We start from the raw sequence: 18,785 nt of genomic DNA, 5'->3' as shown, positions 1-18,785 counted from the left end.
CCGACTCACAACAGTTGTCGTCGGCCCGCTCGCCTCCCTCATAGAACGGCATTGCTTTGCTCGCAGCAAACCATCAGGCTGCATCGATATCATATCTTTATCACCAAAATAAGACATGAATCATGCTACTCATTACCTACAGGCCTGACCAATGTAGTTCAATGGCCAGCCATTTCCCCTGCGGCTGTACCAAGCGACGGCCCATACATACCCGTCGACGGACAATGCGGATGCCCGAGCCAGTGCAGCAAGAATAACACTTATTACGTGGAGATCCGGACCAATGTAGTTCATTTGACAACATTTACTGTTCATTCTTCCATGGTCAGGTCCTGACCAATGGAGGTACAATTTTTTTTTGCAATCTATCCATTTTAAATAGCATGCCTCTCCTACAACTTTCAGAAAACATGCTGGCATGTCCTATGCCCAAATAATGGCCATTCCAGGTCCACAAACAAATTAAAAAATACAGGTAGCCGTTCGAGATTGTAAGTCTAATAGTAGCTCTTAGATGACAAATAACAAAATCTAATAGTGACCAGGATGGGCATCCCATCTAGTCTCTAATTTGGGGTTGTACTTGGCCCCTTTTTTGTATGAATTTAGTCGGTTCACTCAAATTTTCATCTAAGCTCAATAAAACTGAGCCATGCATAGCTAGTCTTTCCACGGCCAATAGCAGCTTTACACAAAAATAGCTCATCATGAACCGGCAAAAGCATCAGCTACGCGATGCATGTGAAATCGCATCCCAAGTCCTAAAGGTATATGGCTATTGAATATCAAGAAACAAGCTAGAAAGCAGCAAGGCAATGAAAATGGATGGATTCCATGGCAGCATGATCTCTGTGCCCTCCTATCATTGTGAATCTTGATTAGGGCAGGGAGAAACTGCCGAGTTGCCTTCTTTGGTTCCCGTGTATAGACACCTGCAGCACACAACTTTTTGTAGCAAAATGTAAAATAGTAACACTGTTCCAAATGGATTTGCATAGGCCCTACGGAAAAAAGTATAGTCTGTGAACCATGGTGCATATATATAACAATGTCTGAATTAAGATGATGAGCATTACAACAGGGGGAGGTAATTGACCTTAAATCACTTACATATGAATATGTATACTCTAAATGTAGGCCTTGACTGAGAAGCAAGACAGATCTGGACATTCAGTAAGTAAAGCCACAAACTTATCCACCTCTTCATCCTTGAACAACATATTTCTATAAGATAGTATATCTGTATATGCACTGAACAAAGCCCGTATGTTGGAATAGAATAATACTCATGAATGTAATCAAATGAATTAAGAATTTGCTAATATGTCTAGCAAGACACATCTCTCATCCTCGTTCCTCCTCGGCACAACTGCATTCCATAGTATGGTTATACATATCCTCAAACATGTAGGAACTAATATTTGTCTTTCTCATGTGCATGAAGAAATAGTTACATTTACGTGCTAGAAAACTAATTGGATGAGAAGTACATATGCCGCTCATTGTTGTTTTTGTATAAAAACAGTACGAAAGTGGGATCATAAACTCACCAATCCTTGTTGTCTCTCTTTATTTACAGAGCATTTAACCTCTGCCTCACACAACGTATATATGTCTCAGCATTCAGCATGTACCTTTTGTCAATGTCAACATACTCAAATACGACATCTTCACCAAGTTCCAATGTAACAGGCTGTCAAGAAAAAAGATGCAATACCAAAGGTGAGAATGGCAGTCTATTGGCCAATATATTCTACTGTAATAATTAGTCTAAAGGAGAAAAGATGCATGATATGTGATAAATTAGTACAAATATAAATAAAATTATAGAAATGTGGAACAAACCTTGACCCTAGGAGTTGCAGCAACTATAATCCTTTTACCAGTTTCATAGCTCCAAATTAATGCAACCTAATAGTTTATCCATCCCTTCACCTGGTGACCTCTTGGACTTAAGTAGAGATGATTTCTGAAACAAAATGTGAGATGTTTAATCTGGGCCACACCCAAACACACTTATGTACTTTGTTTTGGAAAATATGTATTCAAATAGTTGCATAGAAAATGGTGTCAAGAAAGAGCCAACTTAATCAAATGGCCTTGCTACATATAATCGATAACCTTCAAGCTATTTCGAAGTCCATATTTCTTTTATCAAAAACCATAATAAAGTTCTTGTGTCATAACAAATAACCTGCTGGGCAGGATGCAGAACCTGAATGCTTTTTCCATCTGCATAACACACTGCAGTTTATGAGAAACCGCAAAAAAAATCATATCACCCAAGAGAGGCAACCTAGCTACAAACACACATCAATTGCATTGTCCGAAATAAATATTTCTAGCATCAATTGAAACCATGTTTGAACTATAAATGAGTAATGTATGTAGTTAGTGACATACAGCGATCCAGCCACTGAAGTTTGTGCTCTTGAGCACCTGCACAGGCACGAAATAAGTAATCATAGGAGAGGGAAATCACTAATGAACATTGCAAGTTTGCAACTAATTTGTAGAGTGTGGTTAATCACAGTCGACCGGGCAGAGAAGAAAGCACTCATGATCCTACGTACTGCTGAACACCCTCCCGATTATGCACTCCAATGGACTATTGTTCGCGTCATCAATCTGCACAAATTTGCAAGATGAACTTGGATAATGCATTTCAAGTATGAACTGCTAGCTAGGAGATAATTGAATGTGGAGCACCTGACGAGGGTGACGATGCGCTTGGAGGCGGGAGCGATGCACTGGCCATGGTCATCAAGGACGAAGCCAGCGGGTGGCTTGGGCATGGCGTCGCCCGACCATGTCCTCCCCCCCAGCGAATCTCCCCCTCCCCCTCAGCCTCCTCGTTGTCATAGTCCTTATACCCTGCCTCATCGTCGAAATTCTCATCCAGCCGCAGAGCGTCGGGCGAGCGGGCCATGCCTGCCGGCGGCGCGCGTCTGGATTGCTCCCTGGACGGCGGCCGCTCGGCTAAGCCTCTCGGCGGCCCGCGGCCCTGGTGGTGGCGACTGGGTGCGCCAGCAGGGCCTCGCCTCCCTGGCGTACCTTGTTCTTCGCCGTCGTCGTCGTGGAGCCTGGGCGGCAGCCCATGCTGGCGGGTCTGCGGAGGAGGGCCGTGGTTCCTGGGTGGCGGCCTGGACGACCGCTGCTGCCTCGGCGGTGCAGTCACTCGGACGGAGACACACCTCCCGCAACCCACTCTTAAGCAGATTAAGCCTCGGCCCAGCGTTGAATCGGCTGGCGGCGAGACCGCGACCCACGCTTAAGCAGATGCGAGCGCTCATAGGGGTGTGGCGACGGCATGGGGCGGTGGCGGGGCGGCGGAGTGGAGGAGCGGTGATCGGTGACCCTCCGAGCGGTTGGCGGCAGCAATAGGGGAGGGATGGCATGTGGATCGTGGCATCGTGCTCATGTATTCTAGGACGACGAAGGGGTACGGATGGATTAGCGCGGGATCGGTGGGTTAGTGGAAACGTGGAGTGGCATTGGTGGGTAATTAAAGTGTAAAATACGTTTGATAGATTGGAGCCATTTGGACCATCAGATTGCAAGTTTCAACGGATAGGATGATTTGGTTCTCCGCCCTCTCGTGCTTTTATAGGGGTAGTAGATACAGCGATCCAGCCACTGAAGTTTGTGCTCTTGAGCACCTGCACAGGCACGAAATAAGTAATTATAGGAGAGGGAAATCACTAATGAACATTGCAAGTTTGCAACTAATTTGTAGAGTGTGGTTAATCACAGTCGACTGGGCAGAGAAGAAAGCACTCATGATCCTACGTACTGCTGAACACCCTCCCGATTATGCACTCCAATGGACTATTGTTCGCGTCATCAATCTGCACAAATTTGCAAGATGAACTTGGATAATGCATTTCAAGTATGAACTGCTAGCTAGGAGAAAACTGGATGTGGAGCACCTGACGAGGGTGGCGATGCGCTTGGAGGCGGGAGCGATGCACTGGCCATGGTCGTCAAGGACGAAGCCAGCGGGTGGCTTGGGCATGGCGTCGCCCGACCATGTTCCCCCCAGTGAACCTCCCCCTTCCCCTCAGCCTCCTCGTTGTCATAGTCCCTATACCCTGCCTCATCGTCGAAATTCTCATCCAGCCGCAGAGCGTCGGGCGAGCGGGCCATGCCTGCCGGCGGCGCGCGTCTGGATTGCTCCCTGGACGGCGGTCGCTCGGCTAAGCCTCTCGGCGGCCCGTGACCCTGGTGGTGGCGACTGGGTGCGCCAGCAGGGCCTCGCCTCCCTGGCGTACCTTGTTCTTCGCCGTCGTCGTCGTGGAGCCTGGGCGGCAGCCCATGCTGACGGGTCTACGGAGGAGGGCCGTGGTTCCTGGGTAGCGGCCTGGACGACCGCTGCTGCCTCGGCGGGGCAGTCACTCGGACGGAGACACACCTCCCGCAACCCACTCTTAAGCAGATTAAGACTCGGCCCAGCGGAGAATCGGCTGGCGGCGAGACCGCGACCCACGCTTAAGCAGATGCGAGCGCTCATAGGGGTGTGGCGACGGCATGGGGCGGTGGCGGGGCGGCGGAGTGGAGGAGCGGTGATCGGTGACCCTCCGAGCGGTTGGCGGCAGCAATAGGGGAGGGATGGCATGTGGATCGTGGCATCGTGCTCATGTATTCTAGGACGACGAAGGGGTACGGATGGATTAGCGTGGGATCGGTGGGTTAGTGGAAACGTGGAGTGGCATTGGTGGGTAATTAAAGTGTAAAACACGTTTGATAGATTGGAGCCATTTGGACCATCAGATTGCAAGTTTCAACGGATAGGATGATTTGGTTCTCCGCCCTCTCGTGCTTTTATAGGGGTAGTAGATACAGCGATCCAGCCACTGAAGTTTGTGCTCTTGAGCACCTGCACAGGCATGAAATAAGTAATCATAGGAGAGGGAAATCACTAATGAACATTGCAAGTTTGCAACGAATTTGTAGAGTGTGGTTAATCACAGTCGACCGGGCAGAGAAGAAAGCACTCATGATCCTACGTACTGCTGAACACCCTCCCGATTATGCACTCCAATGGACTATTGTTCGCGTCATCAATCTGCACAAATTTGCAAGATGAACTTGGATAATGCATTTCAAGTATGAACTGCTAGCTAGGAGAAAACTAGATGTGGAGCACCTGACGAGGGTGACAATGCGCTTGGAGGCGGGAGCGATGCACTGGCCATGGTCGTCAAGGACGAAGCCAGCGGGTGGCTTGGGCATGGCGTCGCCCGACCATGTTCCCCCCAGTGAACCTCCCCCTCCCCCTCAGCCTCCTCGTTGTCATAGAACCTATACCCTGCCTCATCGTCGAAATTCTCATCCAGCCGCAGAGCGTCGGGCGAGCGGGCCATGCCTGCTGGCGGCGCGCGTCTGGATTGCTCCCTGGACGACGGCCGCTCGGCTAAGCCTCTCGGCGGCCCGCGGCCCTGGTGGTGGCGACTGGGTGCCCCAGCAGGGCCTCGCCTCCCTGGCGTACCTTGTTCTTTGCCGTCGTCGTCGTGGAGCCTGGGCGGCAGCCCATGCTGGCGGGTCTGCGGAGGAGGGCCGTGGTTCCTGGGTGGCGGCCTGGACGACCGCTGCTGCCTCGGCGGTGCAGTCACTCGGACGGAGACACACCTCCCGCAACCCACTCTTAAGCAGATTAAGCCTCGGCCCAGCGGAGAATCGGCTGGCGGCGAGACCGCGACCCACGCTTAAGTAGATGCGAGCGCTCATAGGGGTGTGGCGACAGCATGGGGCGGTGGCGGGGCGGCGGAGTGGAGGAGCGGTGATCGGTGACCCTCCGAGCGGTTGGCGGCAGCAATAGGGGAGGGATGGCATGTGGATCGTGGCATCGTGCTCATGTATTCTAGGACGACGAAGGGGTACAGATGGATTAGCGTGGGATCGGTGGGTTAGTGGAAACGTGGAGTGGCATTGGTGGGTAATTAAAGTGTAAAACACGTTTGATAGATTGGAGCCATTTGTACCATCAGATTGCAAGTTTCAACGGATAGGATGATTTGGTTCTCCGCCCTCTCGTGCTTTTATAGGGGTAGTAGATACAGCGATCCAGCCACTGAAGTTTGTGCTCTTGAGCACCTGCACAGGCACGAAATAAGTAATCATAGGAGAGGGAAATCACTAATGAACACTGCAAGTTTGCAACTAATTTGTAGAGTGTGGTTAATCACAGTCGACCGGGCAGAGAAGAAAGCACTCATGATCCTACGTACTGCTGAACACCCTCCCGATTATGCACTCCAATGGACTATTGTTCGCGTCATCAATCTGCACAAATTTGCAAGATGAACTTGGATAATGCATTTCAAGTATGAACTGCTAGCTAGGAGAAAACTGGATGTGGAGCACCTGACGAGGGTGATGATGCGCTTGGAGGCGGGAGCGATGCACTGGCCATGGTCGTCAAGGACGAAGCCAGCGGGTGGCTTGGGTATGGCGTCGCCCGACCATGTTCCCCCCAGTGAACCTCCCCCTCCCCCTCAGCCTCCTCGTTGTCATAGTCCCTATACCCTGCCTCATCGTCGAAATTCTCATCCAGCCGCAGAGCGTCGGGCGAGCGGGCATGCCTGCCGGCGGCGCGCGTCTGGATTGCTCCCTGGACGGCGGCCGCTCGGCTAAGCCTCTCGGCGGCCCGCGGCCCTGGTGGTGGCGACTGGGTGCCCCAGCAGGGCCTCGCCTCCCTGGCGTACCTTGTTCTTCGCCGTCGTCGTCGTGGAGCCTGGGCGGCAGCCCATGCTGGCGGGTCTGCGGAGGAGGGCCGTGGTTCCTGGGTGGCGGCCTTGACGACCGCTGCTGCCTTGGCGGTGCAGTCACTCGGACGGAGACACACCTCCCGCAACCCACTCTTAAGCAGATTAAGACTCGGCCCAGCGGAGAATCGGCTGGCGGCGAGACCGCGACCCACGCTTAAGCAGATGCGAGCGCTCATAGGGGTGTGGCGACGACATGGGGCGGTGGCGGGGCGGCGGAGTGGAGGAGCGGTGATCGGTGACCCTCCGAGCGGTTGGCGGCAGCAATAGGGGAGGGATGGCATGTGGATCGTGGCATCGTGCTCATGTATTCTAGGACGACGAAGGGGTACAGATGGATTAGCGTGGGATCGGTGGGTTAGTGGAAACATGGAGTGGCATTGGTGGGTAATTAAAGTGTAAAACACGTTTGATAGATTGGAGCCATTTGTACCATCAGATTGCAAGTTTCAACGGATAGGATGATTTGGTTCTCCGCCCTCTCGTGCTTTTATAGGGGTAGTAGATACAGCGATCCAGCCACTGAAGTTTGTGCTCTTGAGCACCTGCACAGGCACGAAATAAGTAATCATAGGAGAGGGAAATCACTAATGAACACTGCAAGTTTGCAACTAATTTGTAGAGTGTGGTTAATCACAGTCGACCGGGCAGAGAAGAAAGCACTCATGATCCTACGTACTGCTGAACACCCTCCCGATTATGCACTCCAATGGACTATTGTTCGCGTCATCAATCTGCACAAATTTGCAAGATGAACTTGGATAATGCATTTCAAGTATGAACTGCTAGCTAGGAGAAAACTGGATGTGGAGCACCTGACGAGGGTGATGATGCGCTTGGAGGCGGGAGCGATGCACTGGCCATGGTCGTCAAGGACGAAGCCAGCGGGTGGCTTGGGTATGGCGTCGCCCGACCATGTTCCCCCCAGTGAACCTCCCCCTCCCCCTCAGCCTCCTCGTTGTCATAGTCCCTATACCCTGCCTCATCGTCGAAATTCTCATCCAGCCGCAGAGCGTCGGGCGAGCGGGCATGCCTGCCGGCGGCGCGCGTCTGGATTGCTCCCTGGACGGCGGCCGCTCGGCTAAGCCTCTCGGCGGCCCGCGGCCCTGGTGGTGGCGACTGGGTGCCCCAGCAGGGCCTCGCCTCCCTGGCGTACCTTGTTCTTCGCCGTCGTCGTCGTGGAGCCTGGGCGGCAGCCAATGCTGGCGGGTCTGCGGAGGAGGGCCGTGGTTCCTGGGTGGCGGCCTTGACGACCGCTGCTGCCTTGGCGGTGCAGTCACTCGGACGGAGACACACCTCCCGCAACCCACTCTTAAGCAAATTAAGACTCGGCCCAGCGGAGAATCGGCTGGCGGCGAGACCGCGACCCACGCTTAAGCAGATGCGAGCGCTCATAGGGGTGTGGCGACGACATGGGGCGGTGGCGGGGCGGCGGAGTGGAGGAGCGGTGATCGGTGACCCTCCGAGCGGTTGGCGGCAGCAATAGGGGAGGGATGGCATGTGGATCGTGGCATCGTGCTCATGTATTCTAGGACGACGAAGGGGTACGGATGGATTAGCGTGGGATCGGTGGGTTAGTGGAAACGTGGAGTGGCATTGGTGGGTAATTAAAGTGTAAAACACGTTTGATAGATTGAATCCATTTGGACCATGAGATTGCAAGTTTCAACGGATAGGATGATTTGGTTCTCCGCCCTCTCGTGCTTTTATAGGGGTAGTAGATATAGCGATCCAGCCACTGAAGTTTGTGCTCTTGAGCACCTGCACAGGCACGAAATAAGTAATCATAGGAGAGGGAAATCACTTATGAACACTGCAAGTTTGCAACTAATTTGTAGAGTGTGGTTAATCACAGTCGACCGGGCAGAGAAGAAAGCACTCATGATCCTACGTACTGCTGAACACCCTCCCGATTATGCACTCCAATGGACTATTGTTCGCGTCATCAATCTGCACAAATTTGCAAGATGAACTTGGATAATGCATTTCAAGTATGAACTGCTAGCTAGGAGAAAACTGGATGTGGAGCACCTGACGAGGGTGACGATGCGCTTGGAGGCGGGAGCGATGCACTGGCCATGGTCGTCAAGGACGAAGCCAACGGGTGGCTTGGGCATGGCGTCGCCCGACCATTTTCCCCCAGTGAACCTCCCCCTCCCCCTCAGCCTCCTCGTTGTCATAGTCCCTATACCCTGCCTCATCGTCGAAATTCTCATCCAGCCGCAGAGCGTCGGGCGAGCGGGCCATGCCTGCCGGCGGCGCGCGTCTGGATTGCTCCCTGGACGGCGGCCGCTCGGCTAAGCCTCTCGGCGGCCCGCGGCCCTGGTGGTGGCGACTGGGTGCGCCAGCAGGGCCTCGCCTCCCTGGCGTACCTTGTTCTCCGTCGTCGTCGTCGTGGAGCCTGGGCGGCAGCCCATGCTGGCGGGTCTGCGGAGAAGGGCCGTGGTTCCTAGGTGGCGGCCTGGACGACCGCTGCTGCCTCGGCGGTGCAGTCACTCGGACGGAGACACACCTCCCGCAACCCACTCTTAAGCAGATTAAGCCTCGGCCCAGCGGAGAATCGGCTGGCGGCGAGACCACGACCCACGCTTAAGCAGATGCGAGCGCTCATAGGGGTGTGGCGACGGCATGGGGCGGTGGCGGGGCGGCAGAGTGGAGGAGCGGTGATCGGTGACCCTCCGAGCGGTTGGCGGCAGCAATAGGGGAGGGATGGCATGTGGATCGTGGCATCGTGCTCATGTATTCTAGGACGACGAAGGGGTACGGATGGATTAGCGTGGGATCGGTGGGTTAGTGGAAACGTGGAGTGGCATTGGTGGGTAATTAAAGTGTAAAACACGTTTGATAGATTGGAGCCATTTGGACCATCAGATTGCAAGTTTCAACGGATAGGATGATTTGGTTCTCCGCCCTCTCGTGCTTTTATAGGGGTAGTAGATAAAATGATACGCATGCTATGCTATGCAAAAAAAGTCGGCCACGTTCATGAGCAGACAAGACAGCTGATGAGGGTTGAGGGAGGTGCCTCCACCATCTAGAGAGCACGCTGGCCTGAATCTCCGTGCGCAGATCAAGGTGGTCGAGGATCTGGAGAAGAATGTCGTCGGGGAGAGCGTTGATTCTGTCTTCGTCTTCGTTCGCGCTAGCTCGGCCTTCGATCGTCTTGGCACGCACTAATTCTTCCTTCACCCCAAGTGGCGGAGCCAGGAAAAATGTATAACACGGGCCGACTGAAGGCAGCAACACTTTCGTACAAATTTTTAAACAAAAAAACAGTGAGGCAGATGTAATAGCATGATATTTTTCATTGATTACACCACCATTCACCGTTGATACAAAAGGATATGCAATTTTTCAATGGTACATCACACAAAAGAAAAATCTAGATAATAGAAGATAGAGAAACTAACTTGCTCCAAGCCTTCAACTAAATGGCACTCGACGTGGTGGTTCATCGAACTCATCTATAATTGCATCTGTTGATATTCCAACAGCAATCTCCTTTTCAATATAAATTAGCAAGCAGTCCCTTAGAAATCCATCTTCCATTTTATTCCGAAGCCTTGTCTTCACAAGTTTCATGGCAGAAAATGCACGTTCTGTAGTTGCCGTTGAAACCGGTAAAGTAAGAACAAGCCGAATGAGTCTGTACATTAAGAAGTAGTTAGACCTTTTAGCAATGAATAAATCAACCAATACAGGAACAGAGAACATTAGATACCTGTCAATCAAGTAATATTCATCTGATTTTCCACTAGATGCAAGTCGTTGACAAAGTTCTGATATAGTTGTCAAATTCTGAAACTTTGGGCTTGTGGGTACAACATTCTCGTAATGTCGTAACTGACATCTTAGATTATTCATTTCTTGTTCTTTAAAATCAGCAGGATAGAACTTTGAAGCCAGAGAACATATATTATCAATGTTAAATGAACGGAATGAATCTTTTGGGTCCAAGGAAGTACACAGGATGAGAAGCTCTGTAGCTTGTTTGTTGAATCTACAATTCAGCTCTTGTGCTTGCTGATCAACAGCAACCATGAAAATGTCACAGCGATAATGGTGCTCAACTGTAGTCTCATCCTCCGCACGAGAATTAATGAAATCCACATATAACTCACTGAAATGTGGTGTTTGAACTCCATGTTTGGTACAGAATGAAAGCACGTCAGCTTTAAGCTTGTTCCAACCATTATCTCTTAGCTCCTGGATCAACATTTTGGTAGTCTTAACATCATCCATGGCATTCACAATATCTTGAGACTTTTGTTGCAACTTTTTGCATAGCATGTCCGTGATTCCCATAAGTTCTTTCATGACATGCAGAATAAATATGAAGTCAAAAGACATCATCAACTTAACAGCACCAGAAGCCTTTGCTCGTGCGGAAGGTGAAGTACCAGATCCTTTAGCAGTTGCAATGCTTTTAAGTACCAAAAACAGTAGACTGCATCTTTATCCGGTGAATATTCTAACCAAGGGAAGCTCTTAAACCAATGATATTGAAACTTGCGTGGATGGGTCACCGACTCATCGGGAGGATACTCATCCATTTTAAAATGATATGCCCCATGCTTTATATATGCCATTCGAGCTTTTTCTTGATCGTTAGGAGGATAATCTGAAATTTGGCACCGCAGACCTGGTTCTCTTTCTACCACCAAAATAGCAGAATCATCATTGCCCCTCCCTCTCATAACCTGAGGTGGTGTTGTTGATATTGGAGTTTCTTCTATTTGTTCTTGTTCATCCACTTGTTCTTCTTCATCTACCAAGGGAGGGGCATCAACCAAAATAATTTGTTCTGGAACATCAGTTCTTCTTTTCTTCTCAAAAAAAGAATGCAGTGTTGCATGCTTTCTTTTATTTTTGGCCATGGAGACAACTGATTACCCTAGAAAAATTGAACACAGACCACTATAAGACTATCCACTTTAGAGAATTGAAAAGCCAAACAAAAATTATAGAACAAATTTCAGATCTGAGCGACAGAGAAAGAGGGATCTCAAATCAAGAATATATACCTCTTCTTGTGTGCTTGCAGCAGCTTGAAGAAAGATGAGCCGTTGGCCGTCCAGCCGGCCGGCGGCGCTGCAGCAGCTCAGGAGAGAGCAACTAGAAAGATTTAGGAGATTTGGGGGCTAGTGGTTTGTCTCCATGGATGAGCAGAGCAAAGGCTGGACCACAGGGGACCAAGGAAAGGGAAAGGTGGGAAGAGGAATCACGTGTGGCTGGGAGCCGGCGGTGGCTTTGCCTCTTTGTGTTTGGGATTAGCTTTTAGGATAGAATAACACTAGAGAAAAGTCAAGCCTTGTACAGGATTCATTGTGCCAAGTTTGCTGTTGCTCATCGGTTAGGGAGGGCCACAAGGCCCAGAACAGCATAACACATAACTTCTGAAACAAAAAATCGCTGCTCTAATTTTTTTTTTTTTTGACATGTTGGCCCGGGCCTTGGCCCTAGCTGGTCCCCTGCTGTCTCCGCCGTTGTTCACCCCGGCTCTGCATAGTTGACACTGGACAAAAGAAGGTTTTTCTATGTTGGCGTTCGTTAGGGGGAGGTGAGGTTTGAACGAGAAGTCTGGATGGACGTAAACTTACGACGTTGCGAGGTGGCTCCATCTCCATTTCTGGCCATAAAGAATGTAATAACTACAGTTGCGAGCTGCCTGTTGAGACTTGAGACGCACCGATCGGCGCTATGCTGAAATCTAACGAAGCGGCAGCCGGGCTTCTCGTTGTTAGCTAGGACGCGATCATAGGCTCGGACGCCTCCACGGATTTTGAGTATGCCCTGCGTACATGACTCAGGTGGTCGCTCGCCTTCAACAAAGTCCATATTGAAACCCTGGAATCACTAAGATCCACCCATCGTGGCAGAAACTGCTCCACCTGCCATTGTCTATGGCTTTCTGGGACTATACTTCTTGCCACCGCGACGATTGCCAATTGAGTCATCCCAGTGGGATCCTCCAGGGGCATGTCCAGTATAGGTTCAACTGTATCAGCCGTAACTTCTCAAAAAGAAAAAAAAAGTATCAGCTATAATTGTACTGTCAGACAGGTTATATTTCTGACAATCGTTTGCAACCAGTTCAGAAAGATGCCTATATTCAGGACTAGGTAAATACCGAAGGCCAACTAACTAGAAGAAGCCTCATTGGCTGTGGTGGTCTCGTCAGTCTGGAAGCCTCGTGTCTTTCCGTTGTTCCATACCTTGGTGACAATCTGTACGTAAGCTTAGTACAGGGTGCTACAAAGCAAAAGCATGACTGCATGACTACATAGTACATACATGGTCCTCCTCGTCTTCTTTGAATTCATAGCACTTGCACGCATAGCGAGGAATTTCAAAGAAGGTTCTGTCAACCGAAACTACAAGTTTTGGATCCTACAATCCACATGACCACGGGCTCAAGCACATGAGGCCGGCTGGGAACTAGGTCAAGTAACATAAAAGGATGCAGATCGTCGGGCAAAAGCTTACTAATTAAACATACTTGGTACACACTACTGGTAGAAAAGCTGAAAGATCATCTGCTGCTACCCTGGGACTACCTGTCGGTGGATATCGTTGGCTTGCTACCGATATTGCCCTGCTGTCCTGCTGGATGATGCTTGGGATCGCGAGCTGGATGCGGAACCATTGTGGAGACGTCCACGCCAAAGCCCATCAAACATTGCAGTCACATCATGCACATTAGCTTGACGATCTGAAGTCGTCGCAGGATTTGCGTAACGGTTTGCCGTGCCTCTCGCACCTAGTTTTGAACCAACTTCAGGTGTGCACAGCAGCGAAAGCAATTCATTCCGGCCGGCCAGCCTACTGGAGGAGATTGTACTTTTAGCATGTTCGAAGGCTCTAACAATACGCTGAAGCTCTGGCACATCAACTGTTCTAGCTGCATTATCAGGTCTCTGAAATGGATCTTCAACCTAGGCAAAAAAGGTTTGGTCAACTTGAGGCCAAAACTTTTAACGCTTTGAATATAGCCACTAAATGTACTAACGAAGGAAATACTTACAAACAAGCAGTAAGATTTGGTCATCCAGTATAGGCCGCCTTGTTTTCGCAGGAGCCGACCCGTGTAAGTGGATACAACCTCACTAGAATGGACAACAATACGCCCAAACTGCAAACAGTACTGCATATACAGTTGAATGGGCATCAATACATTTGTTTATCTCAGAGGTTATGATAATGCTACAGTAGTAGTACAATGCATTTTGGCATAGTCCATGTTATGTCTTTTCCGAATGAAAATTATACATACTACTCCTTCTGTTCACTTCTATAAGACCTTGAAGACATTTCAGACAATGTGCAAAACAACCTATTTTGAGTTGTCTGAAACGACTTACAAAAATGAACGGAGGGATTACCAAATTTCATTACAGTACTGCATATACATACAGCAAATAGTGCACTTCACCTGAAACTCAAATGTGCTTTCAAGTGAAAATATCTTGAGCTAACAAAAGGAAACTAATTTTGATTAGGTGAGTGATTAACTGATTTGCCCACAAAATTGTACGTAGTTGCCAAAAAGGTTAACTATATAGGCTGGCCTAATCAGACTTATAAGTTATAACCCAGTAAGGATCCTGCATTTGAACAAACTTAACTACACCACATAAGAACAGTGTACTGGACAATATGTTCAATTACCTTCTCAAAAAAGGTTGCAAGGAGATGAGACAGAGAGCTCTGATTTCTTTGCCCTATGTTCTGGCGTCGAAATTTTGCTATATTTGTGGCACAGATCTCATCAACAATTTTTTCATTATAAGGCCCAATTTCTGCATGTGAACATAAGGGGTAAATTACCAGCACTAATACGCAGTACACCAGACAATCATTAGTCTCACAAACAAGCCAATTTCGCCTCACCTCCTAGAATGTTAAAATCAAAAAACTCTTTCATAGGTGGTAAAATTGCAGGCTTGCATGTCTGCAAAATGCAAGGTAAAGAGCGCGAGAGATAAGCTGCTGAGTTTGATAAAACTATAAATAAGAAATAGGTGGCTTCCAAAGTAAAAAAAAAAGTACCTGAAAATGAAAAAGGACAAGTAAGCAAAGTGAATAGGAGTTCAGGGTTCCATTTTTTGGATCATTAATGTTTTGAGCTTTTGCCCATTCCTTGACCTGCAAGAGAAATATGGTGTTAAACTCAGGCTTATAACTAAGAAATTGTAGAAACAGAAAACTATCTCTTGGATACAAAGAGCTTACCAATAAAACCAAATCACCAAAGCGGCTGTCTAAGGTATTGATCCAGTACAACACTTTGGATTTAATTCGACCAGGGTAGTTATTGATGGATATATCACAGGAAATGCCAAAGTGGTTGCTCACATATTGAAGGACTGGAACTCTTGCAGTAGGAATGAAGTTCACATCTCTAGCAACACTTAAATAAAGTATGGAAATATAATTAAATATAAGATTGTTCTTTCAAAATTGATCACAAAATTTAAATAAGTACATCCGTAAAGACATCAAAAGGTATTGCATTCAATCAAACAACCCCGGAACATGATTGTATCAGAAAAATGATCCGGACATCTGAAGCAACCAAAAATCAAGAGGGTGGTCTTGAATAGATTGATCAAACGTATACATCACTAGGGTACAAGATCTTTCATTATGATCACAGGTGCATGGATCTAAAAGAAGTTACCACTAATTTGTAAAGCTTTCATTAGTTTTCTCAAGAGATTTTGCTTCTTTTCCTTGCTTGTAGAGAAGCCTGAGACATTTGGCAGCTCAACTGATACATCCAAATCGCCTGATTTTGCATAGAGTTCTGATAGAAAGGATCCAAAAGGTTTGACAGCGGCATCTGCCAAGGGAAATCAGAACAATATATAAGAAAACCATACTTAGTGCTAATAAGTTCTCAACACCTCCTAAAATTTTAAATAACATATGCGCTGACTCACTAGGCATAGTATAAGAAAAGAATAACAACAGTAAAAGTGTATGCTGTTTTGAGCAATTTCCGTAATGACAGTCATTGAATAGCCAATGCCTTCCGCTTACAGCACTCACATTTGGCACAAACCAGACTTATCCGCTTTTAGGATTATGGATTTAGAAGCATGTCACTTATGAGTGTTCTCATAGAATGCAGCTGTTACGCAGAGCCCATAACCTATATAGTCCCTTTAAGGGGGAAAGCCTTCCTTCAGGTCCTTGAGTAATACAAGTAATGGAAGGTACAATAAAATGTTCAGATGGGGGTCTACGTTAAAGTAGTCTACCAGAAAGGAAAACATTTTCCTTCTATAGTTTAATTTATTTAAGTACTACCCAAGCTTTGTGTCAAACAATTCTATCATTGCACACTTAATAGATATCAGGACTGTGTCCAAGTGATGTAAAAGAGCTGTGTGGTAACCAGATACTGAGAAGTTACCGCCTAAGCCACCAACTAAATAGATGGAATTCACAATCTCCTGAATTGCATGCAGTCGTTTGTTCCGATCGTCCTCTGTTGGCTTGATTATGGAGAGAATATCTTTTGTACACTTCTCCAGCACATCATAGTTTTGGACGTGCTCAACCATTCTGAAACCCTGCAGAACAAAGTTACATATATAATCAATAAGTTAAAAGAGTACAAAATAGCATTGCCTAAGCTTTATAAATCTTATATGACAAAATATAAATTAAGAACATCCTTTTCTCAACTAAGCAGAAAAGCCTCGTGTCTTGATGTGTTGATAGAACGAAAAGGTTTATGTAAAAAATTAAGGATAGGCAACACCCACTGACAATCGGACACTGCATTTCTGTGGCGGAGCCAGCCGGACTTTGAGCCTGGGCAAGCCTGACTGTGGCTAGGTGAGTAAACTTCTGCAAAAAAACACCATCTTCAACCTCTTGGATCATACCACTTCTCAGCGGATGATCTCCAGTCATGCCTGGGAAGCTGCCTAGGTTTGCCTGGAGGTGGCCCTGCCACTGATTGCAGTTGCCCCTTAGGGAAGTACGGCTAGAAGTCCCGCCAAGCAGACTGTAGCACATACGTGCTTCAGTTTCGATGTGAGGCGTCAAGCGTTGGACATTCGGCTGCTCGCCATCAAAGGTGTAAGCCTTCTGCAGCTTCCAATACACCACTTAGGACTATTCAAACATCATCAAAGCTTATCAGTTATATGAAGGAGGATGTTTGCCCTGGTTTTCATTTGCACATATTTGCTCTCAACAGAATGTAAATGAAAGCATGAAGCTATTTTCTCCATGAAGTATTCTCTAAAGGTTTCTTGGTCAGGATAATTGCTCTGAGGGATTGAGGAAGCCAAACATATTTTGTCTCTTCCTAAAAATAGAACATGTTGAGACTTGAGGCAAGGCAGACCTGAAACCGAGAACTTGCACATAAGAAAATTGCAGCTATAACTAATCTTGTCGACACCTTCCGTCAACATTTATTCGTGCAATGCAACAAGACGATGCGACTATGAATGTTAGCAGATCAAATCCAAACCAAACGTACTGAATAGCACATTTCCCCGGTGCCACGAGTAATTTGGTTGGTAAGGACGTATTTCCCCCCTGTTCAGAGATTATAATTTGTTAATAAAAGATCCCATCATATATCACACAACCGCCTCCACAGTACGCACCACACGTAGTACCACGGCCGGGTCAAAGTTGTAAGCAAGCGCCGGAAATGGCGCGGTGGCCGGCAAGCAACCAGAGCCGCCCCCAAAATCTCACAAAACCCTCGAACTCGAATTAAGATGCATCGCCTCGTCAGAGGCCAGAAGAGCGGGGCGCCGTATTTCGGCCGTCAAACAACGCACGGCCCCACGGTGTGCGCTTTGTCGGCGGCCGGTAAACCCTAACTCGGCGATCAAGGGAACCCGCCGACGGATTAAGCAGCGATAAACCCGATGTACGGACTAAACCGGAGAGGCCAGGGGTTTACCTAGATAAGGTTGCGTATGGACGGGAGTCCTGTGAGGCGACGGGCCGGCGGCGGCTACGAGGAGGCGGCAGATGAATGCGACTGCGGCGGAGCTAGGTTCGCGGAGGTGGAGTGGGAATGGGAGGAAGGAGGGGCGAGATCATCGCGTCGCTTGTTTGGCAGAGCCGCGTCAGAGTAGTTTCTTTATTGTGGAGAAGCCGGACTGCGAAGCGACCACAGTCCACTTCTTCAATGAGCCACACGGAGGAGACCTGATTTTGCGTGCTGGGTACCGGGCTTTTGGGACCCATTTTGAAATAAAGGATTTTCATATGCTTTTCATTGTCTTTTTTTTAACACTGACGCACCTACACAACGTGCGCACACACCTCATGAGCATATCAGAGAGACTGAGCCGACACATCATATTGAGATTGACAAAATCGTCTCCGTAAAAAAATTGACAAAATCATCACATGTGCCTTCATCGATGGAAACATTTCCTCCCACTGAATGCATATCGTCGAATGGCTTGAAATTAATTTAAAACAATATGACTAACAATATCAAATTTAGGACTTGGTTTCACACGAGGATCCTAGATACGCTCAGTTCACATTTTTCATTGTCATTGTCATTATTCTGAAAATCCGACTCAAAATCGATACACTCTGAATACCTGACCGTATATATCTCCATCTTGCATAGATACTTCATACATAATGATTCATGTTGGCCCATTCTACCACACAATTTATCTCACTTCTTTACGTTCTTCGTTTATGTTCCTCTTCTTCCTTCGGTTAACTCTTGCTCCTTATGTTCATGCAACCTCATAGGTCTCTTCTACCAATCTTTTTGTAGGCTTGTCATTGCCACAAATTGTGTTCTTCGCTTGTTGATCTATTCTGTCTTTTATGTGCTCTTGCCATATGGGATCATTCCGAGCAGAGCTTGTTGGTTTAAAGTTATAGTTCCAAAAGTAGCCGTTGCTTTCTGTCTTTTTGTGATGGTATTTCTTCACCACCCGCTCAAAAATCTTTGTACCTATCATTCTTTTCTTGTAGAATAGTGGAATTCATACCATCTAATGGAAAACACAGATT

The 18,785-nt window shown here is 48.0% G+C and overlaps 2 protein-coding genes and 3 pseudogenes across 2 annotated transcripts; all 5 read right to left on the bottom strand.

Moving 5' to 3' along the window:
• Positions 1-1,573: 1,573 nt before the first annotated feature.
• LOC119272665 lies at positions 1,574-4,015 on the bottom strand (annotated as a pseudogene).
• A 3,198-nt stretch (positions 4,016-7,213) lies between these two features.
• LOC119272664 lies at positions 7,214-8,178 on the bottom strand (annotated as a pseudogene).
• A 251-nt stretch (positions 8,179-8,429) lies between these two features.
• Positions 8,430-9,394, bottom strand: LOC119272663 (annotated as a pseudogene).
• A 703-nt stretch (positions 9,395-10,097) lies between these two features.
• LOC119272661 lies at positions 10,098-11,641 on the bottom strand. Its single transcript, XM_037554105.1, has 3 exons — positions 11,407-11,641; positions 10,486-11,170; positions 10,098-10,410 (listed from the first exon to the last, which is right to left on the bottom strand). Exons 1-3 carry the CDS (start codon positions 11,639-11,641, stop codon positions 10,188-10,190), a joined length of 1,143 nt encoding a protein of 380 aa, XP_037410002.1. The 3' UTR covers positions 10,098-10,187.
• A 1,357-nt stretch (positions 11,642-12,998) lies between these two features.
• LOC119272302 (protein HESO1-like) lies at positions 12,999-17,869 on the bottom strand. The gene is made up of 8 exons (XM_037553815.1): positions 17,701-17,869; positions 16,183-16,342; positions 14,997-15,606; positions 14,814-14,909; positions 14,655-14,715; positions 14,433-14,563; positions 13,789-13,908; positions 12,999-13,699 (listed from the first exon to the last, which is right to left on the bottom strand). The coding sequence occupies exons 5-8, from the start codon at positions 14,686-14,688 to the stop codon at positions 13,346-13,348; spliced, it is 639 nt and encodes a 212-aa protein (XP_037409712.1). The 5' UTR covers positions 14,689-14,715; positions 14,814-14,909; positions 14,997-15,606; positions 16,183-16,342; positions 17,701-17,869; the 3' UTR covers positions 12,999-13,345.
• Positions 17,870-18,785: the final 916 nt, after the last annotated feature.

The sequence above is a fragment of the Triticum dicoccoides genome, chromosome 3A, assembly GCF_002162155.2.
Source record: "Triticum dicoccoides isolate Atlit2015 ecotype Zavitan chromosome 3A, WEW_v2.0, whole genome shotgun sequence".
NCBI classification, from domain to species: Eukaryota; Viridiplantae; Streptophyta; class Magnoliopsida; order Poales; family Poaceae; genus Triticum; species Triticum dicoccoides.
This window is presented reverse-complemented; position numbering and strand designations above follow the sequence as displayed.